Source organism: Lactuca virosa, chromosome 3, assembly GCF_052849685.1.
Source record: "Lactuca virosa cultivar CGN04683 chromosome 3, Lactuca_virosa_CGN04683_v6, whole genome shotgun sequence".
Taxonomy (NCBI): domain Eukaryota; kingdom Viridiplantae; phylum Streptophyta; class Magnoliopsida; order Asterales; family Asteraceae; genus Lactuca; species Lactuca virosa.
Window position 1 is genome coordinate 336505623 of NC_136428.1, and position 27918 is coordinate 336533540.

The following is a 27918-nucleotide window of genomic DNA, read 5'->3' on the forward strand; positions in this document are numbered from 1 at the left end:
TGCATGTGTTGTGATACTTACCTAAAGTCCTCCGCCCCCGAACGTTTCCGCCGTTCTAGTTTGGGGGTGTGACAGATTGGTATCAGAGCAGTGTTTATAGTGAACTCAGTATATCAGTCATAAAAGATATACAACTATAAACCCATTGGGATAAAAACACCCTGACCAAGAGTTATACTTTAAAAATATAACAATATTTTATAAAAGTATAAGTACATGCAGAATATATATACTAGAATGAGTATCACAAGAAGAACAAAATAAAAGTATTTGGATGTTGGACATTACATTTAAACCTAGACAGTGACGTAATCATATCTGGGATCAATATATCCTGATCAACTATATTCATTTGAGATATGACCAACATGTGTTTGGGAGTGATTGTAGTGTTGTAACAAGTCTAAAACTTACCTAGGTACCAGAAGAATTCTAGAACCAAACATAAAGGTTAAAATACTATAGGAGTATTTTAGGATGCTATAACTAGAAAACTGAAAACTTATCAACTTCTTATATCTAGAAGTCCAAGAATCAAACTTATAATTAAAATACCATGGAGGTATTTTAGATACCATAAATAAATTTGGGGAAATGATTAAAAAGATCTTTTCTGATAAGTCTATAATTACTAAATGGATATGGTAAGGTTATATATAGTTGAGATTTTATAGACTTAGAATATGTGATTTTCACTCTACTTCCTTTTCCTTGTTTGGATGTGGTTTTAGAGTAGGATTACTTATTCGAAGGTCTATTTGATCTGGATTATATATAATCAGTACACACCATATGATTATAGAAGGACCAGAAAGGATCACCTTCGTAAAAATTTAAATTTTCTCATAGATTCTTTAGACATTCCCATTCTCGTATAAACCCGTTAGATAGATGTAATCACTCCAGCAACCAATAGAAGAGTCAAGGAGGATCCAACAGAATTTCATTAGGAAAATTCCGAGAAAGAAACACATGATAAGTAAATAAACTATAGAAATCATTTAGTGCCCATACCCTATTAAGGACACCAATGAGAGATTCGCATGAACTTCAGAGATTCAAAATCTTCATTACGAAGTAATGGGGATCAGTGTCAGAATCGGAAGTAAGACAGCTCAGGAATTCAATATACCTACGGAGGAGAAGGACACCCTATAGATACCAGGAGAGAACAAATCCTTACCACCCAGAATAGAACATAGAACAAAGGAAAACCACGTGTGATTCATGTGAGGCGTTTGAGCACCTTTTCATCTACGTAATAACTAGTAAATCGATTCAACCTAATGAGTTAGTGATTACATTACTCACATTAGGTTTTGAGCTCATCCTATTTTCCTGTCACGGCTAATAACAATAAATCAGATCACGAAATCTTAATTGATAGTGCTCCTCAAATTCATAAGTCTATTTTATATAGACTTTATTATGAATTGTTTTCAAATCATTTCGAAAGTTGGAAAACGATATCCACCAATCGAAGGTAACTTAGTTCGGATGATACTCGGTTCATAACCATTCTAGAAACTTATTTTTGTTCCTTACCAGGACTGCATCATAGGGATGCAGGTCGAATCATTGAGAACAATATAACAAAACGAAAGAATTATACATAGATACAAATGGTTAGAATACAACTATAGTCGCTCACGAGCTCATTTTCTTATCACGAAACAGAATCATGCCTCCGAAGAAACATAACCAACCCACCGGCAAAACACCAATCCTTCAAATAGACGCGACTACGTTTCAAGCTGCGGTCACAACAGCTGTAGCAGCTGTCATGGCACACTTTAATGCTAACAATGCAAATGTTAGTGGTAATGCTATCGGTAACCCCGATAGTGGTGATGACCAAGTACAACAACGAGTACCTATTTGTAAGGACATTTCGAACCTTAAGCCTAATATCCTGAAACGAAAGTTTGAAAACAAGAAAGGGAGTTGTTCAACTCAAGAACCTAACAGAGGGCAACGAACTGGGGCAGCCAATACCCCCATCAGCCCTGTTATTCTAGCACCTACCACGCCATACTTAGGAAACCTCCCACACTGCAGCAAGTGCAACTACCATCATTATGGAGTTTGCTGAGAGTTGCATTGCAATAGATGCAACATAAAGGGGCATACCGCCCGTATATGTAGAACTCCATTTGAGTTCATCACTTCAACTACCAATGTTGGAACCATTCCCATATGTCACCTTTGTGGTGAAATAGGACATTACAAGAGGGACTGTCCAACAGAGAAGAACGACGGGGGAGCAGGAGGGGTTTGACCCCAATGCATGGGAAGGCATCAAAGAACCCTGCTATATTTTGGTACACTTCCAAACCCCGGTAATTATCTATAATTATGATTACTCTCCCGTTCAAATTAAATCACAGCATTTGTATAAAATTTGAAACCCTAACAGGTAAGCTATGATGACTTAGTGTATACATAAGGGTCATTTATAATTAAGATTTGTAAACTTAGAGTGAGTAATCCCACCTCGTTTCCTGTTCCTTGTTTGGTTGTGGATTTAGGGCAGGGTTGCTCAGTCAAAGGTCTTACCAATCTTAATTATACATAACTTGTATACACCAAGCGATTATAGAGAGACCTAGTAAGGATCATTTCATGGAAGTTCATAATTATCAGAACCCTCGTATTGGTAGTACATGCCAAACTCGAATCAAAAAGGGGTTCGTAGCGATAATAATAGAATAAAACCAGAAGCGCTGAAAACTTAGGTACATAGGATGGTTCATCATTCTAGTAATCATTCCTCCCAAAACGACTTAATATCTATTTCGTCGAGAAAATTCCGACATCCTCATTCGACATGGTTTGGCTTGGCCCTTACCATGTGAAAATTCTTATGCTGTATAAGAGAACTTTTTCCTTAATCAGCCGTAAGATGAAATTCTTCCAATCCATAACGCAAACCCTTAGGTTGTCTCTCATTTCAAAACTTCAGAAGTACCCATGCGAAGGGTACCACGCCATTCTAGCCTACTCAGTAGACAGGAAACTTCAAACGAAAAGCACCGAAGTAGTCTTAGAAGTCAGTAACCACCGTAGTACCCCAATAGATCTCATAGGAAAATCATTGTACCGCAGGTCAAGTTCAAGAATAGAGACTAAGAACCCATTAAGTTAATCTATCGATGCTAAGTGTATACATGAGAGTAGTATATAATTTAGACTTAACAAGATTTAGGATGTGTAATTCTGCCCTATCTCCTGTTCCTTGTTTGGTTGTGGACCTGGGGCAGAGTCAACCATCCGAACGTTTTGTGAAATCTAAATTGTATACGACTTGTATACACGAGGTGATGGTGGATGAGCCAAGTATGATCCTTATCATAAACTTCGGAGCAACAGCCTTCATCATATATTCTATCAGGAGGAATTCAACGTGAGACCACGACAATGGGTCGAGCTACTAAATGACTACGAATTCGAAATTTGTTATCTTCCCGACAAAGCCAATATAGTAGCTGACATCCTAAGTCGGAAAGAGTACTCAGGTCATAGAGCCAATCCTTGACTATGATAACCCATTCAAATCTGTCCACACAAAGTAAGGAGGTTCAACAGGAAGCCTTGAAACCTGAAAATATGGCAGGTGAAACCTTGGGAAGAATGGATAAGAACGTATGCAATCAACTATGGTAAAATATGGAATACCCATTTACCAATTAGTCGAGTCCTTTACCATGCTAGCATTTAAAGTTGCTCCATTCGAAACCTTCTGTGGTCGCAAGTGCAGATCCTATCTGTACTGGACTAAATTAGGTAATACGCAACTAGCTAGAGGTCCAAATTCCACACAGCACCTTCGTTGATCTAGAATTCATCCGAAAAACTACCAAAAAGAAAATACGAATCAGGAAGCGACATAAAGCTTCCAGAGTTAATCAGAGAAGCTACGACTTCGATAAAAGAAAACCCTTGAAATTCCAGGATTGATGACTTTGTCATATGAAGGTCTCACCCCGGAAAGACAAGATACGCTTGAGAAAGCGTGGAATAATAAATTCAAGGAACATAGGACCATTCGATATTCTTACCAGAATCGGTCTTGTAGCTTATAAACTTAGACTACCACAAAAATTTAATAACATTCATCCCACCTTTCACATATCTAATCTAAAGAGGTGTCTATCCGATGAAACACTTGTTATTTCACTCGATGAAATCAAGTTAAATAAAAGTCTACACTTTGTAGAAGAACCAATAGAAACCATGGATAGGGAAATCAAAAGAACCAAGCAAAGTCTTATCCCGTTAGTGAAGGTTCGCTGGATTACAAACCGGGGACCTGAATTCACTTGGGAAAGGAAAGATTAGACCTAGTCCATGAGTATCACTTTAGACTTAATATCGGGACCAAATTCCCTCTAACGGGGGGATAATATGACACCAGTCAAATTTAGGTCAAAAATAAATTGATCAATAATCGTAATTGGGATGAACAAACTGGTAGACATTGTAACAAGGTTTCCAAAAATATAAAGAACACTGAAATCCGAGTTATAACGAAGAAGTTATGACCAATCGAAAATCCGCGACAAAACCGGCAAAACACTGTTCAGTGTAAAAAGTGAATTTTCGATAAAAGGCTTTTTAGCCTTAACAATCTAAATGAAAGTTGTAGAATATGTTAAACCGAGAACGTTCATAAAAGGAACGTAAAAATCTGACTTCGTATGAGGAAGTTATGATTTTTCTAAGTTTCGGTTTAGCAGTAGACAGCTAAAAATTCGAAATATAAATCGATCGATATTTAGCCGACACAACTTAAACGAGAATCGAAGGTCTCGTCAAAAGTAGTACAAAGGTAAAAAGACAGACGAAAACGGACGTCAGATGAAGAAGTTATGAATTTTTAACGGATTTCCTGTCCCGGTTTGTTAAAAATAATAATATTAAAAATAAATTCAAAATTAGCCGACGAAGTCTAAACAAAAGTCGTAGAGTGTAATTTTACCTACGTGTGCATATAAAGAACGCCAAAAACGGAGCTTGTATGCGAAAGTTATGAATTTTGCAAGTTTTTGGCACAAAAATCGAAAAATCTAGAAAACCGGGAAATTTCGCATGGATCCTCTTCGGCCACGTCACCCTCGCATGCGAGGCTTCCACGTGTCGGACACGTGTTCGCTGCTGATTGGACCGAAGTACGCGTGTCACCTGCTGATTGGTCCGAAGTCGTCATAGGCGCCTCCTGATTGGACCGAAGTTCGGTCCTCTTCTGGTCCGACACGCATCCGAGACTGCCACCCTCCTCGCTTCTCCTTCTGACGCGTGGTTGCTAACTCGCCTTCGCATGAGCCAGGTGTCTGAACCCTCACCACATGTCCGATGACTCACCCCTCGGCCGAACCCTCGCACCCCTATATAAAGGGTGCGAGACTTCTCAGATTTGAGAGGTTTTTCACCCCATTTTTCACCCTTTTTCACCTTTTCACCCCGTAAACTTTCTTACGACCCCCCAAGGCCCCGGTATCGTATCAAAATCCCGAAGCAAGCCCCGAAGCCCCGGAATTCTAGAGAAGCTAACCTCTTTCCAGTCGAAGTGCTGCCCACATAAAGCCGTTTTTTACTCAAAAACTCGCGGTTTCTTCGAGAAAGATCATCTATAGAAACGAAACGCTGCCCAAATCACTACTTATCAAAGTGAGTTCATACCCCTATAATTTACCTTTTTAATGGTTTTTAAATGCTTTTTAGGGGGGGAATACAAGTTGAACACAATTTAAAATTGTGTTAATAATTGTATGTGATAATAATCACACAAAGGATTTCCTTATGCTTTTAAGGATTACCAAATACTTCCAAAATGACTTAAAGCCATGTTAAATCCTTAAAGTCATGTAAACTCCGTTAAATTCTTTGAAAAAGGTTTTATAAACTATTTCAAATTATAATTGTCAAAATCATGTTTATATATGTATAAATATATAAATAAGATTTGAAGGGCTTAAGACTAATGAATTATCTTATTTCCTTTTCCTTTTTTGGATGTGGAATTAAGGTGGTGTTATTTGTCCGAAGGTCGTTTCCTTCTTAATTATATATATATATATATATATATATATATATATATATATATATATATATATATATATATATAGAATTAAGGTGGTGTTATTTGTCCGAATGTCGTTTCCTTCTTAATTATATATATATATATATATATATATATATATATATATATATATATATATATATATATATATATATATACATATATATATATATTATACACATATGAATATAAAAGGTTACTTCATTCGGTATCATTACCTTTGTATCATGCTGAGCAAATGTGTTCATCCATGAGAAATCATGCTAATCAGATAGAACATATAAATTATAATAGGTATAATTTATGATTCAAAACTAAATATACAAGTATGATTCACATTCCAAGGAAAGTACCAACAATTCATTTACCTATACCAGGATATGTATAATACTTTTAGTATATGGATAATATATTAAAGAAGTAATAATACATCATATCGGGTTTGCATTAACAAAGGTACGATACAGAGTACCAGGGTTAGCAATCACGGGGTAATAATACATCATATCGGGTTTGCATTAACAAAGGTACAATACAGAGTACCAGGGTTAGCAATCACGGGGTAATAATACATCATACCGGGTTTGCATTAACAATGGTACAATACAACGTACCAGGGTTAGCAATCACGGGTTAATAATACATCGTAAATCTCGTTGAAACAATAAATTTGTGAGACTCTTCATTGTGTACTTATCAAAGTACGACCTTAAGTCCTGACTTATTAACTAGAATCTCCTGTAGGGAGGGCGTGAATTTGTGTATAGATCTATATGGGACTGACAATCCCGCACCATTACTGTTCGCTACAGTTTGACCGGCAAGCCTAGGGTGTCAAATATCATATCGTTTCTGACGCCTGAAGAACGTCGCAACAGGCACATCAGTTATATCAGTATGGTTAATAGAACTCACATGGATAAAACAACGAGTAAATTACTTAGTAATATACTTCTCTTAAAACAGTAAGAAAAGATAATTACATCCTGACCAAATATACCTTCTGTTAGTTTTTACTTACAGTAAAAATTACGTATCATGAAATCAAGTATGGCAAATATACTTGTACTTCTGGTTTTGGAACATTTAAAACCACAAAGCAGTATTATGGATAATATAATATTTTCCAGGATTAATACTAATGTTTTTTCTGTAGAACGGATATAACTAAGAATACTTTTACAAATGAAACAGTTTATGAGATTAAACCACTTTTACAAATGAAACGGTTTATGGAATTAAACTACTTTTACAAAGGAAACGGTTTATGGGATTAAACCACTTTTACAAATGAAACGGTTTATGGGATTAAACCACTTTTACAAATGGGAACTTAGTCATTCACTTTCTGTAAACTAGTATAACATAAAGGACCTTTTATTGGTTAATTCTATAATTCCTTAGTTTTTACATCAGAGTTATACATAAGTAATATCCGATTGACAGTGAAATGTGTGACTTCTGCCTTACTTCATGTTCCTTGTTTGGTTGTGGGCTTAGGGCAGATACACCCATTTAACTGTCCATTCGATAGTGGGTTATATATAATTAGTATAAACTAAGTAATTACAGAGGGAAACTATTGAGGTTATCAGTCTATCACCTCAGAAAATATAGGATTTTCTGGAGGAACCAGTGAACTTTTCCAAAGAACTTAGAGTATACTTAACAGAACTAAAATACTTATGAACTCACCAGCTTAAATGTTGATCTACTCTTTCCAAATAACTTGTATTCTCAGGAATCTAGTAGACAGGTACACTCCCGAAGCTTTTACGAAGACTACCTAGTACCGTACCGCGACTCTTGTCTTCTACTGTACCTACTTTGGTGTTTGAATATGTAATGTTTAAACACTTATGTAAAACTTATACTTATTAATGCAATGGTTGTTTGTACTTTGATTACTATATTGCATGTGTTGTGATACTTACCTGAAGTCCTCCGCCCCCGAACGTTTCCGCCGTTCTGGTTTGGGGGTGTGACATAAGCCTAGGGCCTAGTGAGTTAGTAGTTTTCATGTATATCGACATCATTAAAAAAGCAATGTGACATTTTATCAAATAACATTATTTTTGTTTTTCTTTCCACCATTGGTGACACACTTAGGGAACTACTCTCAATTCCAGAGAATAGTTCCATGAACCCAATTTCCTTCGTTGGGTACAACACATAAGCTTACGGCTAAATAATTAGAGCACAGGCTCCCTGCCGCGTACTCATACAATGTACGACAACTAACATTAAAATCGTGTAGTAAAGTACTACACTCATTCTCTATACGTGTGACACCCACCTTTCCACCCTTTTTTAATATGATATAATCAATACATTTAACATAAATCTTTCTAGCAATAGTAAAACAGCATGTAATTGCAAATAATTTTAGAAACAACTTTTCATGCAATACCTACAAAATTCACATGAAAACTCGCCTCGTAGGCTTTAGGTCTTAATCGAACTTTGACATGGTACTCGCACCCTATATTTCACCAACGAGTTTTATAAAACTACAATCTTAGAAAAATATTTTATGTGTACATGGTGTTAAACTATCCAGTCGTCTCGTTCTGACAACCAATAATTTAATAAAATTATGTTAATTATAACTAATTAATGTCACTAATAACTTTAGTAAGAAAATTATATCTCCCTTTTGTTATGTCAACATTTCCAAATAATAAAATTTTTTCTTTCATTTAATACTCCAAACAAATAAATTTTTAAAGGCAGGCAAAAGTTTAAATTATCAAACTACGAGGGTGGTTCTATAGCTTATTGTTTTATTTTCAAAAGGAATAAAAATAAAGAGTAAATTACACGAATGCTCCCTATGGTTTGGGGTAATTTGCGGGCTCGGTCCCTACTTAAATTTTTAACTCGGAAAGTCCCTAATGTTTGTTTTTGTTATGCGCTTGGTTCATACTGTTTGTTTTTGTTATGCGATTGGTCACTGTCTTACCTAAAAATACTATTATTTAAATAGGAAAAAATGATGAGATAGATAAAGTAATGTGATGAGGGTTGGGGTTGGGGTGTGTTTATTTAAATATTTTAAAAAATCAATGGCAAAATAGTTTTTTTAGGTAAGACAGACACCAAGCGTGTAACAAAAACAAACAGTATGAACCTTCCGAGTTAAAAAAATAAGTTAGGGACGAAACACGCAAATTACCCTAAACCATAGGGACCATTCGTGTAGTTTACTAAAAAATAAAACGAAAAACTAGCACAGTACAAGAGCAGAGAGTATTTATGTGATTATTGTTTACAAAAGATACTTTTGTTTTAGAAGAAAAACTAGTATTTTACCGACGCGTGTTGTGGCTTAATAATGGATTTAAGAAGTGATAGAAAATTAATTGTTATTTGTTTAAAGTAGACGAAAAGGTTGTTTTTATTCATTTCGTTGAAGTATAGGTGTCTGCTAATACTATACGCGTAGTATAGGCGTTTTATGATACTACAAGTAATTCATAATAACCATTTAAATTAACCAACTTTCTATTTATATAAATATTTTACAAAACTTCTGACGTTGACAAACTCTATTACACACACATACGCCCCTAAACAGAAAAAGTATTTTACAAAATTAAGGAAAAGAGAAGGGATAACAGCGGTGCAATTGGGAAAAATCAAATAAGGTATGAAGAATGTTCCATATAAGTTTTATAAACAAATGAGTGAAAATGGAAAATAAGAAAAGTAGAAGGGAGGAAAAGCAAAAGGAAAGGTCACTACTTTTATATTTAGAATAGATATAACGAGAACTATCAGCTTATCTACAGGGACCATTTGTGTAAATGTATCTGTTAGTTTCATTTGAAAAAAGAAAAGAAACAAAAACGTTCGTATTATTCCGGAAATAAAACGGACAATTTACAAGGTCCATTTTTGCAAATTACAAGTTAACCTTTTTATTTAACTGGTCATTCAAAATAATTTTAACCCAGGCCCAACCATCACTAGTCACTACAACCACAAAAAACGTGGGTTGTCCCATGCCCCATTTTGTTATCTTCCTAACCCGAAAAGGATATCTTTCTGCCATTTTAAAAATTTTGAAACTTCAATTTTCATTTAAATATATTAAATAAAATAATTGTGAACCTTGTATTATACAGATTTATTAAAAAAAAGTTAATATAAACATTCCAATATTTAAAAAGTTTGAATTTATAATGAAAGTGAGAAAAATATTAAAATACTGAAATTGAAGTCTTAATTTCTTTTATAAATTTAAATAAATAAAAAAATATAATAACTGAGCTTTAATTTTGAAATTTTGAAATATAAAGGAAATTTGCATTAATTCAATTGATATCTATTTATTCTTACATTTACTAAAATTATATATTTAAATACTTTGTGGATTTAATAAAATATAAAAACCATAAAATAAAATGTGGAAAAAAATTAATCTAAAATAACTACAAAATAATATGTGACAAAATAAATGAGAATGTGAAATGTAGCAAAAATGATTTTTTTTATTAGAGTAGATATATAAAAATCATCTCTGATTATCTCCACTTTCTACTAACATAAAGTCGTAAACCAACACATTATTTTTTAATAAGCAGTCAACACCTTAAATTAAATTCACCATGTGATATCAAACACTTAATATTCATCTTTTTCTTCAAAATCATCATTTTATTCAAGACATACTATCAACCTAAACCATGAAACACATAATCCAAAGCTATATGTACAACTAATTTGAGCTTAACTTAGGAAAACATACATTTCTTCCTCAAAATAACCCCAAGTTTTTCAAGAGCTTCTACCTCCGAATTCTTCTTCGATTCTATACATATTTTCGCAATACCAGTAGGGGTTTCACCGGTTTTCTCGAGCTCTATAAATTGCCTAACCTTCTTACTATTATAACCCTTTGAATCACTCAAATTTACTCTCTCATCATTAAAGGTGATGGGTTTGATGTTAAGTCCTCATAATTTCCTACTAGTTGTTATCATTTAGTTCTAATTAAATTAGTTATTATGATAATAATATCATTTTTGTATTGAGTTATCACAATTATGGACGGTAACGTTGCGGTGAAAAAGGTTCTTAGACGAAACTGTTTTATTGTGGAAGAATTGATTTTGTTTGGGGAATTATTTGAAGACACTTCGTAGTAAAAGTGTAGTATGTATATGTGAAAAAAAAAATGTTAGTGAAAAAAAAAACTTTTATTCTTTGATAGCAACGGCTAATTTTTCTCTTTTTGGGAAAAGGAAGAGTGGTCCGTCAAAAAAATGACGTTCCTTGATATCAAACACTTAATATTCATCTTTTTCTTCAAAATCATCATTTTATTCAAGACATACTATCAACCTAAACCATGAAACACATAATCCAAAGCTATATGTACAACTAATTTGAGCTTAACTTAGGAAAACATACATTTCTTCCTCAAAATAACCCCGAGTTTTTCAAGAACTTCTACCTCCGAATTCTTCTTCGATTCTATACATATTTTCGCAATACCTAGGGTTTTCACCGGTTTTCTCGAGCTCTATAAATTGCCTAACCTTCTTACTATTATAACCCTTTGAATCACTCAAATTTACTCTCTCATCATTAAAGGTGATGGGTTTGATGTTAAGTCATCATAATTTCCTACTAGTTGTTATCATTTAGTTCTAATTAAATTAGTTATTATGATAATAATATCATTTTTGTATTGAGTTATCACAATTATGGACGGTAATGTTGCGGTGAAAAAGGTTCTTAGACGAAACTGTTTTATTGTGGAAGAATTGATTTTGTTGGGGAATTATTTGAAGACACTTCGTAGTAAAAGTGTAGTATGTAGATGTGAAAAAAATAAATGTTAGTGAAAAAAAAACTTTTATTCTTTGATAGCAACGGCTAATTTTTCTCTTTTTGGGAAAAGGAAGAATGGTCCGTCAAAAAAATGGCGTTCCTTGGGCATGTTGTCCCTAGGAGTTGTGTTCTCTCTTTAAGTTTAACCATCTATACCATGCTCTTGCCATCCCCACTTTGTTATAATAAAGAACACTAAATTGGTTAATCGTTAACCCCACACTAGAACATTACATTTTTATTTAGGATGGTGTAATACATGTTTTTTTATTTTAAAGAGGCAATCCAAACTGAAAATAGTCGTAGAATCTTTGGTATGTCATAAAGACAACATTTTTTTTAATTAGGATAAACTTCAAGAAATAAATTATAGATAAACTTAATATAAATTATAATTAAACTTATTATAAGTTTTACAAGAAGACTACAAATTTGTTACTTAAGAAGGTTAAACTTTTATAAATATATAACATCGAAACACATACAACGTATCGGTTGCAACAAAGAAAATTAAAGCATTTGCGAAATTACAATTACTTGTTAACATTAAATTATTATAAACAACTTTTTATGATGTGTATATATAGCTGATCAATTCCGTTTTTGTTATTACACTCCATTTTATGATGTGTATATATAGCTGATCAATCCCGCCTTTGTTATTACACTCCATATTTAAGTTTCATTTCGATACATTCTTTCCTTCACGTGCACTAGCCAATTTTCCATACATGATGCAGCCTATTACTTTTATCAAACTTTCATACTCTTCATTATGGCTCACTATCATCTTCTTCTCTCTTATTTTCTTTGGTGATCATGGTGGAGCTAGGGTGACATTGCCAGAAAATGTGATAGTGCCAGCAGTTATAACGTTTGGGGACTCAATTGTGGATCAAGGAGCTAACAATAATCTAACGACTTTGTTTAAAGCAAATTTCTCTCCCTATGGAAAGGATTTTGTGGGTGAAAAATCAACCGGAAGATTTTCAAATAATAAGACACCAGCAGATATGATCGGTAAAACTTGCATGTTTAATATTTTTAATGGCTTAATTACTATAGCCCTTGTGCATTCATCAATTGAGACACCAATTCAAATAACAACTACGAAATATTATAAAGCGTGAAAATCGATCATTTACGGTTGAATAATCATATTTTTATTTTGTTGTTTTTAATATTTGTTCCCTATTTATAAACATATAGCAATTATTATTTTTTACTCATTAAAGTTAAATATCAATACTGACATATTTTTAACAAAAAATAAAGTTATGTTATATTATTCATAGTTAAATAAAAAGTTATAATTATTTAAGTGTTAATTTTGTAACATACTTTTTTTTAGACAAAACTTCAAAAATGGTCCCTGTGGTTTTCGAAAATATCATGTTTAGTCCCTAAGTTCAAAAAACCTCACGGATCGTCCCTGTGGTTTCAAAACTTTTAACATTTAGTCCTTCCGGCTAACTCCGTTACCATTTAGCTGTTAAGTCAGGGGCATTTTTGTCATTTCACTACACAGGGACCATTTATGAGGTTTTCTATTACTTTTTTTTTAAATAAATAAATTTAATATGCAAGGGGTCCCACACTTCTCTCTCTCTCTCTCTCTCTCTCTCTCTCTCTCTCTCTCTCTCTCCATGTGCACCGATCCTCCTCAACCTCATTCTCTTCTTCATCTTCTTCATGGCTTTCCCCTATCATCTTTGTCTCTCTGTCATCACCCTTCCCTACCCATGAATGATCTCTATTACTGCCACGTGTATCTGATGAGTCAACACTTCTGGAATCATCAATCAACCCCAAACCAGTTCGTTCAACTGGTTTTTGATCGAACCGGATTTTGTAATCTAGATCATGGTTTAGTTGTTCCAGTTTCCTTTCTTTTTCAAGTATTCTGTCACTTAAACTACTACTGCTTTGGTTTCCATTTCCATTAGATTCGTTTTTTGCATCTGAACCAGAATTATATTCTCTCTTCAGATAATCTATCTCTTCCTTCAAATTCTTTATCGCTTCTTCTGTGTCAGACCTGACAAAAAATTAAAAGGCTCAACAATTTATTATGATGATGGGTATTCACAATAGAAACACCAAAGGTTACTAAAAGACCAAGTATGAAGATTAATATGCAATATTTCTACAGTTTCTCGATGATGATGATGATGATGATGCTTGAATGGAATACCCAATTTCACACAGCCAGAGATTAGAGATGTTCATCAAGTGTCAAGAGAAGAATAGAAGATAATAGATAAGAATACTAACCTGCCAAGCCGACGATGCTCTAACTCTACATTAATCTTTCTGTAATCAATACCTTTTTCTCTTGAAGCAAAACTTCTCTCGGTTTAGCATCGCCAAAAGGGTTCACATTAGGCCTTGTCTTCTCTAATCCCTGTGGTTGCAATACAGTCCGGCCCTCTACTGAACTGCCGGAATGTGAACTCGTGGGCCGACTGCTACTTTTCTTAGCATCAATTTCCAAATCCACCTTCTTGTGAACCAAACCTTTCTCAGCCCCTAGGCCTAGCTGCCCCAAAAGGACTCGGTTTATTGGTGTGCGCCGATGGCTCAACTGGAGCACTTTCACCCTTTGGTGGATCTAACACCAAACGACGGCGTTCCGTTGGTCGTTCCTGATCACCATCACAAGGCACAACTCCCCTTTTCCAACGATCGTCTTCAGAACCACCGGAATCCCAAAAACCAGGACCGAAATTAGAAGACCTGGTGAGTGGCATGGGCTCCTTGCCCGCTTATCGACCTCGTCTGCCCTAGTAGGCATCATAGGTTTCTTCGTCAGCTCTAGAAATCTCGTCAGCTCTAGAAATCTCGTCATAAGTAGGCATCATAGGTTTCTTCGTCACTGCCCAATTATCGACCTCGTCTGCCCTAGATGGTTGATCATATTCCGAAATCCAAGGAGATGAAACTCTACGATCATCACCAAACTCACCATAAGACTGTTAGCTTATCTCACCGGAGTTGTGGCTTCGTGGAAAGCAAGGGTCGATCAAAACAATAATAGAGGGTGTTTGGGGTGATGCGTCTTAACGGGAGAGAGAGAGAGATAGAGAGAGAGAGAGAGAGAGAGATGGGGTGGGACCCCTTGCATATTAAATATTAAATATTTATTTATTTTTTAAAAAAAAGTAATTAAAAACCTCATAAATGGTCCATGTGTAGTGAAATGACAAAAATGCCCCTGACTTAACGGCTAAATGGTAACGGAGTTAGCCGGAAGGACCAAATGTTAAAAGTTTTGAAACCACATGGACGATCCGTGAGGTTCTTTGAACTTAGGGACTAAACTTGATATTTTCGAAAACCACAAGGACCATTTTTAAAGTTGTCTTTTTTTTACTTACAAAAAATATCATATTAATATTAAATTAAAAAAAAAAGAAATATTTTATTATTTTTTCTTGATAATAAACAAGTGTTAACTATTAACGTTCACACCAAAAAGATTCTAGCCTAGCGGTATTAAGTATTTGTTTCCCTTCTTGATGTTGATGTTGTAGTTTCGTTTCTAACATAAAATAAAATTCTGAATAATTTAGAAGTAGATTAGATTTGATTAAAAAAAAGAAAATATTCATTTTCATGATTTCTTAGTTTGTTTTAAATTTGAACTGTGAGAGTGTTTGTTAATTTCTTTTTTCTTTCTCTTGTTGACACGCATTACGGAGGAGGGAGTCATTCCCTCTCAACCCTCTCAACCAACTGCCACATCAGCATTTATCTATCCTCTCTCTTCTATCTTTCTCAACCCACAAGACATGGAAATCCTATCTTTCCCAACCCACTCAACTGACTTAATTTTTTATTTTAAAATAAACACAGACTAATAAAAATTATACAAAACTAATTTACATAATATTAAAAATATACAAAATAATTTTAAAACTAATTAAATAATATAAAAAATTGATTTGGTACAAGTTTTGATGCATAATGTACAAGTGATTATTGCATGAGTTGAAAATGATATATACGGGTTAATGAAGCCGCGTATATAACCCACTCAACCCAAAATATTGAAACCGCTGAAGAAGGTGTCCTAACTTGTGGTACCTCCATAAAATATTCATGATACCCTCCTCCCTTACTGCATAGGTGATGGACATTTTTCTTTTACTTTTTCTTATAAGTACTTTTTATGGTAATCAATCAAAGTGAAAAAAAAAAAAAAACCTTCGTAGTTTTTTAAATATTTTATAGGGGATTTGATGAAATTATGGTTGTTTGTACTTTGTATGTGATGCAGAATGAATAAGTTTATGTCCTAAAATCGTTTCGTGCATATGTATGTGAAAAAGTCTAGGTATGGGATAGAATATATGTATGTAACTAATACTTTTTGCGGCCTATAAAAATAACATCAATTTAGTTTAGAATAAGATTTAGAAAGTATGTATATTTCCCGTTCTAAACAAACTTACTTTCTAATAACATATTAATAATAATACATTTTTTAACAACAATAATAATACATATATTATACTTGTTTAAATTCAACATTTATAGGATGTTCGGTAAATACGTACAAACCCTCCTTATTTACTTGCATTTAACTATGGTCTTAAGGTTTTGACTAGTAAACTACAAATAAAGAATTAAACATAAGTAGAACTTGCATCAACAAGATGTTGCAAATTCTAGTTCAACTAATACTGGATCGTGTAACTGGGAGTACCAAATTATATTTGGTTTTATGAATATAATTTTTCTATTTGGTTATTCATTATCAGTTTTTTTCAAATTAAATATATATGTATTTACTGTAATCACTTTATTGATAATTACTGTCAAATTTTTGCATACACATAACTTTTCTCCCTAACCACAAGGTAAATTTATTAATATGCCAAATTTCAGAAAAATTATGTAGTTTGTTACTATTTATATAATTTTTGTTTATTTAACTTAAATTCTTTCTAATTTAATTAGTGGGAGTTTGTAAAAGGTCGAAACATTTGTCTTAAGAATTTGCCTCACTTTAACCTCTATTATAACCGAAGGAACAATCTTTTGTAAGATAATAGATTGTTTCATTGATAAATAGTGAGGTTAAACCTCATATAAATAGGGTTACATAAGATACCTAATCTAAACCCTAAAGGGCTTGGGCCTAAATCCTAATCACTAACATCCCCACGCAGTTTGATCAGGATGGGACGATTAAACTGAGAAAACAAAAACATAAAACATAACATAAATGAAGACAACGGCAACGGCGGTGGCAGAGCTCTAACGATGACGACTAACAATTGCTTGTCGGAGAAGGAGAGAGAAGAAGCGACGGCCAACATCGGTTCCTTTGTATAAGAAGAGAGGAGCAGCAACGGTGATAACGATTATGCAACCGGTGGCAGAGGGCTCGAGCTGCGGCGGACGGAGCCAATTCCGACGAGATCGGCGACTGCAATGTTGATAGAGAAGCCGAGGAGGAGGCGGAAGGTGAGGAGGTAGAAGTAGACGAGACAGTAGCTGATGAAAGGGCTCTGGTTTGGTGTCATCCGACTGTTTTATTATTTAGGCAGAGAAGAGAAGAAACGGAAAAATAAGGAACATAATGACGACACCTCCGACGACTATTAGAGAAGGTCGCCGGAGGTGGAGGGCGGCGGCTACGAGTTGTGGTCAGAAGTAAGGTTTTTACCTAGAGCTCTGATACCATGTAAGATAATAGATTGTTTCATTGATAAATAGTGAGGTTAAACCTCATATAAAAAGGGTTACATAAGAGACCTAATCTAAACTATAAAGGGCTTGGGCCTAAACCCTAATCATTAACACCTTTCGCATATGATTTGACTGCACAACATAGAAGATGAAACAAAGATTAAAAATGAATTAGAATGCTAAAAGCATAACATACCTAGTGTTTAATGGAATGGTAAAGAGAGGTAGAGTAGAGAAGAAAGGTGAAACATGTATCCTCACAAAATTAGCCACTAAATGAAACACACCAAAAATCAGAGTAAAATTTACATTTTTCAAAAACAACCCAAACATCATAATTGTTTACAAAACATTGTTTCAAAAGTATAACTCATAAATCAGAGTATCCCAAAATCCAATAACATAAAAATACGAAGGAATGTGCACGATTACGTCATTGCTTTCCCCCGATCCTCTGAAGTACCTGAAACAACAAACTGAAACGGTAAGCCATCACTTAGTGAGTTCCCCCAAAGTACCGCACGCAACCATACAAAACAACAGCATGCACACATGAGTCTTCAGCCTGACTGGACCGCCTCGCAGACATACACACTATCTGGACCACTCTCAGATCCTTCGGCCTGACTGGACCGCCTTGCAGGCCTTCAGTCTATCCGAGATACCCTAGGTGTCTTGGCCTTCAGCACCAGTTGGTACGCCTCAACCCATCAAACCATAACATGTCGACATATACAATATTAATCCATAATCAGCAAACACATGTAGTCCTACAGATCTACCAGTCTAATCACATAACCAGTGAACAGATATCTCAACAAAACAACACACAACAAAACATGACATCTAATCCAATGGGCCGACATTGGTGCCTTTGACCCATAAGTCCAGTGATGAAAACTCACATCTCAGTTTGAAAATATTGCTGAACAGGATACAGCTCTGAATATCAGCTCTACCAGTCACCTATTCATCGAAACATGGCCAACTTAACTTATAATCAAAATACCCAAAATACCCTTAGGTCAAATTTGGTCAAATCCTGGTCAAAGTCAAAAAGTTAAATTTGGTCAACACAATTGAGTACGCCCATCACACTCAGCTTGTACGCTTAGCATACACAAGCTTGACCAGAAAACGGGTTGGTTGACCTACGTACGCCCATCGTACCTGGGTTACGCCCAACATACGCGATAGGTTCCTTTCCTTTCTCATTAAGAGCTTAATCCTTAAGCTCTTCTGCCCAAATTCCAGATCTAGTCCTAAACTAACGTCCTTAACCATAAAGTTTCGAAATTTATGGTCTTGCATGGCTATTAAGTGCCTAATAACAAAAACCCTAGCTTTTTAACTCATTAAGACATTGAAACTCATGCATGGAAGGAAACTAACAATCAAGATTTCATTTTATGATCTTAGAAACTCCAAAACGTTTGGAAGGACAATCCATTTGGGTCTATAGCATGCCATACTCAATAACATCATTGATTGGGGACAAAAAGCACATAATAACATCATACAAGCTAGATCTAATCAAATAAGCCTCAAGGTATAAACTTTATACCTTCCGGAGATGTAGGAAGGTGCAAAACTTCCACATCCAAGATTGCTTTCAAGCTTCGAAGTTGTTCTCCTTTCCTTCTCCTTCCTCTATGAACACCAAAACACACACTAATTGATCAAAATGCTCTCAAATAGATTAGGGTTTGCAAAGGGGTTGGAGGCTGATAAATGAAAGAAGTCTTGGGGGTTAAGGATATTTAAATAGGGTCCAAACCCTAAAAATTAGGGTTTGCACCCTAGCCACGTACGTCCAGTGTACTCAACAAAACCCATGTACGCCCAGCGTACTCATGCACCCCCGTCCCCCGTCCCCCCCCCCCCCCCCAATTACAAAAATGCCACTAAAGACCAATTTGAAAATAATTATCATTCTAAGGGGTTAAAAGGTAAATACTTGGAAATTGAGATGTTACACCAAAGCAAACTATAATCACTGTATTTGTAACGTTTTGGCCTAATTTGTAGAAAAAGGATCGTTGATTGAAGAACTTTATGTTAAGATGTCGATTAAAGAATATAAATTCGTCCCGATTAACGTTCTCACACATGGAGGTCGGAGCAGCGTTGGACGGAGGTCGGAGGAGGGTGGTTCAATGGAGAAAGGAGCCGATGAACAGAGGCTATGGAGAAGGCGATGGAAGTATCGATGGAGAAGGCGAAGGGTAGAAATGAGAAACACGTGCAGGAGACTCGGTCAACATCATTTTTTCATAGGACCGGGACAACTATTATTTACCGGGTCATAAGTATTTTTTGTGGGTATCAAACAGGCTGATTGGGCTGACCAGATCGAGTTGGTAAAAAAATACTGACCGTACCGGTCAACAAGATATCAAACAAGCCCTTACTTTTTCTCCTCAATTATACACGCATCGATTTCAATATTAACCTTTCTTACAACGTAATATTTTTATTATAATGATCTTTTTTTTAAACGACAAATTAATATACTTCTAACTACAATCTATGTTTCAAGTGAAACTTGAACCATGACATCTCAAATGAGAGGATCACTCCTTACCGCTAGATCAAAGACTCTTCGATAAATGATCCTTAGCTATTGGTTATTATATGTACATTTTATTTCTCACTTCCATGCCTTTTTTATTGCTTGGCATTTGATTTAATTTAGATGATTTTTCGACGAGCATGTTATTTCTATAAAAAAAAAGTATTATTAGTTTATGTTTAATGCCTTTTTAATGGCTTATAATCAGTATTAGAATTACACAATATTTTTTTTAATGTTATTGGTATTAATTTTGTATCAAAAATATTATTTTAAATTATATCCATACTAAAAACAAAAGACAGATTTTGGCAATTTAGTTTCTATTGCTGTAATCCTTATAGTTTGAAAAAGTTCAATATTTTACTTTTTAAAATGTCATAGTCATTCATTGTTTGAACTTTGAAAAATGTTAATTTCACGCTTTCTATTTTCTAAACTTTTGTTTTATTCTCCGTAATATATATAATATGATTTCTTATGGTTACTGCTCTTCTAACTTCCTAAAATTTCTTATAAATTAGAGATGGTCAATGTTTCGGCAAAAATTTAGAACTTTTTGTTCATTCATTTATAAAAATCACTTGCTTTTTTAAGTAAGCATCAATATAACTTTGAGTTCGTATACGTTTCGACATAATTTTGTTTTTACGTTTTAGTGTTTATTTTTATATACGCTTCATACGTATGAGTCACGTCACATATAATATTTTTATTTTATTATTATTAGAACTTTCATTTATTTTTATATACATGTCACATATAACACAGTTTTGATTATTTTTGCTTGGCATGGCGTTGGCCCTTCACTTTGGTGGTTTGTCAATTTAAGTCTTCCTAAATTTTTATTCAACATGTAGCAACTTACTTTAATACTTTGTACTATTTCTCAAACATAATACTGCTGCCGCAACGCACGATAGTTACAAACTATAAACTATATATAAAAAAGCGAGTTGATATATCCACTTAGTTTTTATTTTCACCCACTTAAAAAAATTATAATTCTCCTTTTATGCCTTTTTGAAAATTACACTTATCAAAATCTTCTTCTTGATATCATTCCAGTAAATTTATTTCAACCTTTAAATTAATTTTTTCCTAGATTTTAATTTTGCACATTTTATTTGGAAACCTACTCCTTGATTTTGGGTTTCCTACTTCTATTGGTTTTATTTTTTCATTTTATTTTTATTCTTTTGTTTTATTTTAATTTTGGTTTTATTTTTTCCTTTTATTTATATTCTTTTGTTTTGGTATTATTTATATATTATTAAAATAGAATAGATACAAATATAAAAAAACATTTACAATTTTGAAACCAAAACTAAATAAAAAATTATATGGATGTGATATCAACACCATACGAAAATAATATTACTAGAATCAGTTAAATATTTTTGTTTGATTAATTAAATGGCATACCATATGCTAATAAAAGAAATTTAAGTCTTTTATTAGTGACGCAATCTAAGCAGGTATCGCGGTCACATATAAAATAGCGTTCATGACCGTGATTTCAAATAGCGGTTCTTACTATACATTATTTTTGAACAATTTTATGTTATGCATTAGTTTGAATATCTTACCCGAATAGGTTGAATGTTTCTTTACCGTCGCTATTGCATCGCGAGAACTGCTATTCAAAACCGTTGTTCATGACCGTTATTTTATTTGTGACCGCGATTACAACTTATATTAAAATAGTAAAAGAAATAAATTTTTTATTAATATATGACATGACACTTAATAAATCAAACGAAGATATTTAACTGATTCTGATAATATTAAATCCGTTTGATGTTGATATCACATTTATATGATTTTTTTTATTTGATATTTGCTTCAACAGTTTAAATAGTTTTGTTAATTATATATGCTTTATTTTAATAATATATAATAATAAATAACATCAGAATTAAATTAAATAAAAAGTAAAGTAAAAAGAAAACCGAAAAAGGATGTAATTGGCCTGTTGGGAAAACAAAATGGGTTTACAAAAGTAGATAAAGGTTAAAACTAAAAACTGAGACAAAATCAAGTTAATTAGGAAATAAATCACAATTACAGGGTTTTCATAACCGGTGGTTTTCAAAGGGCCTAAAAAGAAAACATAACTTTTTATAAGTGGATAGATAAGAAAAGTTAAGTGGAAATATCAGTTCCATAAAACATTAATTTTTTAAAAACCGGTTTTTAGTTGAACCGATATTGTAACCGATTCATGGTTCATCCGTCGGGTAACCGATTTCTATAATTTTTATCATTTTTTCATATTTTCCTACACATACATATATACATAAATCAAGAATTTGATGTCCACAAGTTCAAACATTAAAAAACACATAAAAATAAATTATAGATCAATCCAAATACATTAAAAAAACACATAACCATAAGTTTTATATCATTGCACGTACATAAAAGAAATAAAGTATAATATTGAAACAAAATATAGTTTTAGACGAATACAAACACATCATAAAACTGCATAACATTTACCATGTATTTTTATTCAGAGAAATCTAAAAAAAAATGTGAAAAAGATCACCAATGTTTATTTTGCAAATGCTTCATTTTCATGTGTTTTTTTTCGGTTTAACCAGTTTAATTTAACAGGTTCAACATGATTTTTGTAAAAATCGGCCGGTTCGTTCCGGTTCATAAATAGACATAAAACGATGCTAATTGAACCGCTCTCTTCTCTGGTTCTCGTTCCAACCGATTCGATCGGACAATTCAAACTGGTTTTTAAAACATTGTCATAAACAAATCAACAATATGATGCTATTTTTGGTCATTATATATATATATATATATATATATATATATATATATATATATATATATATATATATATATATATATAAAAGCAGAATTTATCAAACATTAAAAAATAACTTATCAACTTATTATTTTTGGTACTCGATTATGAAGTAAAGTTAGCCTCTAAATACTTCTTTTAATGATGCACAAGCTCAAATTCTACGCACTTCTTCAAAAGTATTTTCCTGAATTTAAGATAAATACACGTCTAGCTATTGATACGTTTATGTTAATTTACCTAAGATCTTAAATGTGGTTCTCTTATTTTGATCGAAAATATAAATTCTAAGTATAATAAACTTCATGACTCTTATTTTTATCAAGTGAACGCAACCAATATCCTTAACAAGTTTTGCCACTTCGATGGTTGTTCAACTTTGAACTAGTTCTACGAAAATTTTTATTATTAAAAAAAATTAAATAAGCATATTTTCATTGAATTTTCAGCTGAAGAACTAGGAGTAAAAGAAATTTTGCCCGCATATGATGATCTATCTCTTAATGATAAAGAGCTTCTAAGTGGAGTTAGTTTTGCTTCAGCTGGCTCAGGATATGATCCTGAAACTCCCAAGACAGTGGTAATATGCCAATTATACATACTTCATTAAAATACCATCTTATGCTTATATAATTGACTTTAATTTGGGAAAAATACATAAAATTCACTGTATTTTATCATTTTTATGGTTTAACAATTATATTTCAATTTTATAAATGAAAGTCACCTAGCTAAGCTTAATAATGTTGAACATCTTGACTTGATGTGACTATAGGAGATTAATTAAAGTGGATACAATAGAAAGTTTTATAAAATTTAATAGCTCCAATGTAAATTTTTAACACTAAATCTGCTACATTTAAATGAGTTTCATTGACATAGCTGGAATATAATTGTTAAACCATAATAATAGTAAAAATACAATGATTTTCAATGATGAAATAAAAAAAAAAAAACCAAAACTTTTGTATCAGGGGGTTTTGTCTATGGTAGACCAGTTAAACAATTTCAAAAAGTATATTGAGAAGCTCAAGGGTATTGTGGGGGAAGAAAGAACTCAGATTATACTAGCGAATAGCTTGATTACGGTGGTTGCAGGTAGCAACGATATTGCTAATACGTATTTCACACTCCGCATAAGGAAATTGGATTATGATATCGCCTCTTACACGGATCTGATGGTATCATCAGCTTCCAACTTCATACAGGTATATATATTATTTAATTAGTTTTTTATAGTCTATCCTAAATTGCCAAATGTGTTTTCTACATCTAGTAACATTTAAAATTATAACGGAGTATAACCTTTCTATTTGATTTAAACATTAATACGCAAGTGAGTCGATTTGCATACAACTCGGTTATCTAATATATTGAGTTGAAAAAATATATAGACGGGTCAATATAAAGTCGAAAGTCGACCTGTATCTAATCGGTTATGTAATCTTGTAAATCTCAACATGTTTAATTACACACATGTTTAATTACACATTGTAAGCTCTAGTAAAGACCACATGGGTCCCTTAATAGATAAATTTATATTTAAAAGTAATATTGTTATTAACATATTTGAGTTACATTAAAGGATATATACAACCTTGGATCTAGAAAAATCGCAATATTTGGCGCACCTCCATTAGGGTGCTTGCCAGCACAAAGAACACTTAATGGTGGTGGACTTAGAGTTTGCGCAGAAGAGCAAAACAACGCAGCACAACTATACAACAACAAGTTACAATCCGAAGTTGAGTATCTCAATAGAGCTCATGCAGAATCCAGGATTGTCTACATCGACATATACAACCCCTTGCTTGATATTATGCAAAACCCAAATCAATTTGGTATTTGATTTTTCTCATTTTAATGCTTATATATATATATATATATATATATATATATATATATATATATATATATATATATATATATATATATATATATATATATATATATATATATATATATCATTAACATTTATCTTTTTATTTTTATGCCCTAGGTCATAACTTAGTTGATTTTGGGATGATATATTTGGGATTTGGGATAAAACAAATGAAAATAACATTGGTAGTATCGGGTGTTTACTAATTTTTGGTTTTCCATATATGAGATTTTTAGCTGGTTGTTGAGTCCTAATTTTGCCTCTCACATAATAGATTTACTGATGTTTTATAGACATGAATCAAACTTTTTTGTTTGGAATAAAAATATATTAGGTTAATGTCATATGTGGCAAACAAACTATTTATATTTTCAAAACACAACATTAATTTTAAAACACGTGCTATCATAAGGTAATCAACCAGAAACTTTAACACACAAAATACATTTATTTCAATGGTATTTCGTGAACAAAAATTTTCAATTACTTACCTTCACATATTACCTTTTTTTTAAATGCTTAGTAATTTTTTCTCAAAAGCTTCCTGTTTTACATTTCAGGACTAGAAGTTGTGGATAAAGGTTGTTGTGGCACCGGAAACTTAGAGGCTGCTATTTTATGCAATCGATTCCTCCCAACATGTGTTGATCCTTCAAAATACCTGTTTTGGGATAGTTACCATCCAACCGACAAAGGATACAACATCCTCATAAACCAAGTGGTAGGAAAATATGTTAATGATTTATTTTAAGTTCATATCTAGGTGTTACTAAAGATTCATATCATAGAAGTTTGAATGCATTGTAAAACTTAGTGGGCAAACTTGCATGTACCAATTTCCATATAAGAATCATATGCTTTAATAAACTCATCCTCTAAACGTATAAGAATCTTTTTCTACTATGTAATGTGTAACATAATACCATGAATGTATGAAACATAGTGGTTTTAAAATACTTTATGAAACCAAAATTTTTTTAGTTCAAATATTTTAAAAGTTTTTAAGTGTGGAAATAAAGTCCCAAAAGATTATAAATTTTAATGTGCAGGATAATAACAACAATAAGAAAACATTGTTCAAATGCTACCACACAAGAGGTGGCCTTCAAAATGTCTATGTCATCTTCAATTCATCTCTCTACAAAAATCTAATTTGAAAGAATGTCAAAATAGTATCCTTAGGTTTGGATAGCCTAGTGAGTATTTTTGATCCAAAATTCAAAGCTAAAGTGTTTAGTAATAGTTTTTAAATATTTTAAGTTGCCAAAAGTTCAATAATCCAAGATAAAGGGTATTGTAGACCCAAAATTCATTTTTAAAGTGTTTAGTAACAAAAATCCAAAGCCAAAGGGTATACAAATCCATAATGTAGGTAAAAGGTTCAAGAGAAACATATAAGCCAACAACAGTTAACTAACAAAGATCATTCAATTTCCAAGATTTCAATATTTTGAAATGTGATAATTAAATCAACAACAAAAATAATACATATTCATTTATTACAATCTCAAGTAAATATGATATTCCAAAGCTCATAAAATTGGTTCCTATGACACTTGTTTTAAAATATTGCATGGGTTAAATAGGTGGTGAAATGTTGAAAAATATAACTAGTTGTATAAGTCGTGTATTTTAACCAAAAAGGATATACAAGTCATTTTGAGGATTTTATGAGTTTTCAACCAAAATTCCTTATTAAATTGAGTTAGTATCTTTGTTATGGTGTATAACGTTGATTAAAATGGAAATTCAGATGTCGAAGGGAATTTTAGTTATTTTTGGGATTTTTGGGAGTAATCCTCAAGAATCTTGTAACTTGTATCGATAGATATATGTTGGTGCATTGAACCATGAGTGAACATGTTAAGATATGAATTATGATTGTAGTGGTGATTCTAGAAAAAAATAGGAAAATGCATGATTTTGTAGATCATGCATGACGCGTCCATGTAAATAATGCATGGCATCCAAGAAAACAATACGTAAAATACAACGCAACGCATAGGACCCATTTGATGTAAAACAGTACTACGTTGATATTTCGTGTAAGGACAGTGCACTTTCATTTGACGAGACGCATATGGGTGTAAGATGTGATGCGTCCATAGTATGATGCTATAATAAAATATAAGGAACACGAAGCAGTTTTAGGAACGTGACGTGTTCAATGGTAAGATACATTGTGTCATTCCCGGCTACAAAAAGCAAATTACTTAGTTGGGTTCGCTCATTTTGCTCCATTCAAAACCCCAATCAAATTTAAAGCTTATATGATGATTTTCAAAGGATTTGAGGCCCAAGATTGGAGTCTTGAGCTAGGATTAACAAAATGGTTTAGAAATTCACACCTTCCACTTGATTCAAAGGTAATTCATTCGTATGGTTAAGGTTTGCTTGGATATACCGATGGGTGTGATTAATCTTGAATTTCTAAAATTTCATGTGTATTATGGTATGATAAATTGTTAGAAGTGTTGGAAACAAGATGATAAACATATATTGTCAAAGATTCATGATAAAAGAATGGTGGATTCTCAAACTAGATTGGGGATGAGCATAAACCCAAGAAATTGGAAGTTAAGATTTTGATGAATTGGGTTTGTGTCTACACCAATTAAGTCATGCAAATGATAAATTCATGGAATATAGTCAAATTAGATGAATGGATTGAAAATTAATGATAAATTATGTATAATATGTTTTATAAGCCCATAAATTGGTGAAATGATGGTTAAATTGAAATGCAAAGGATGTCTGAATGGATTAAGACACAAGAATAAACAAAATCACGGTGTAAGGTCCCATTTTTATAAACAAAATTTTTTCCTTTTAATTAAGGTAAAAATTCACCATTATAACATTCATGTTAAGAAAACCATTTGTTTCAAATTACATCAAAAAAATCAGAGTGATATAATAACCGTGGAATCCTCAATGCTGCTGATAAGTGTGTACAGTCACGCCTTCACCTTCACAATCACCGATGGAACCTGAAAAACATTAACAACTGGGTAAGCACAAATCTT

The 27918-nt window shown here is 32.9% G+C and overlaps 1 protein-coding gene across 1 annotated transcript in view; it reads left to right on the forward strand.

Moving 5' to 3' along the window:
- Window positions 1–25643, forward strand: part of LOC145164795 (GDSL esterase/lipase EXL3-like) — a 135215-nt gene extending 109572 nt beyond the window's left edge. Inside the window, exons 2-6 of the mRNA XM_079083474.1 lie at window positions 12598–12937; window positions 23460–23590; window positions 23985–24218; window positions 24596–24851; window positions 25453–25643. Coding sequence (XP_078939600.1) covers window positions 12598–12937; window positions 23460–23590; window positions 23985–24218; window positions 24596–24851; window positions 25453–25643 — 1152 coding nt within the window. The remainder of the gene's footprint in view (window positions 1–12597; window positions 12938–23459; window positions 23591–23984; window positions 24219–24595; window positions 24852–25452) is intronic.
- The last annotated feature ends 2275 nt before the right edge of the window (window positions 25644–27918 follow it).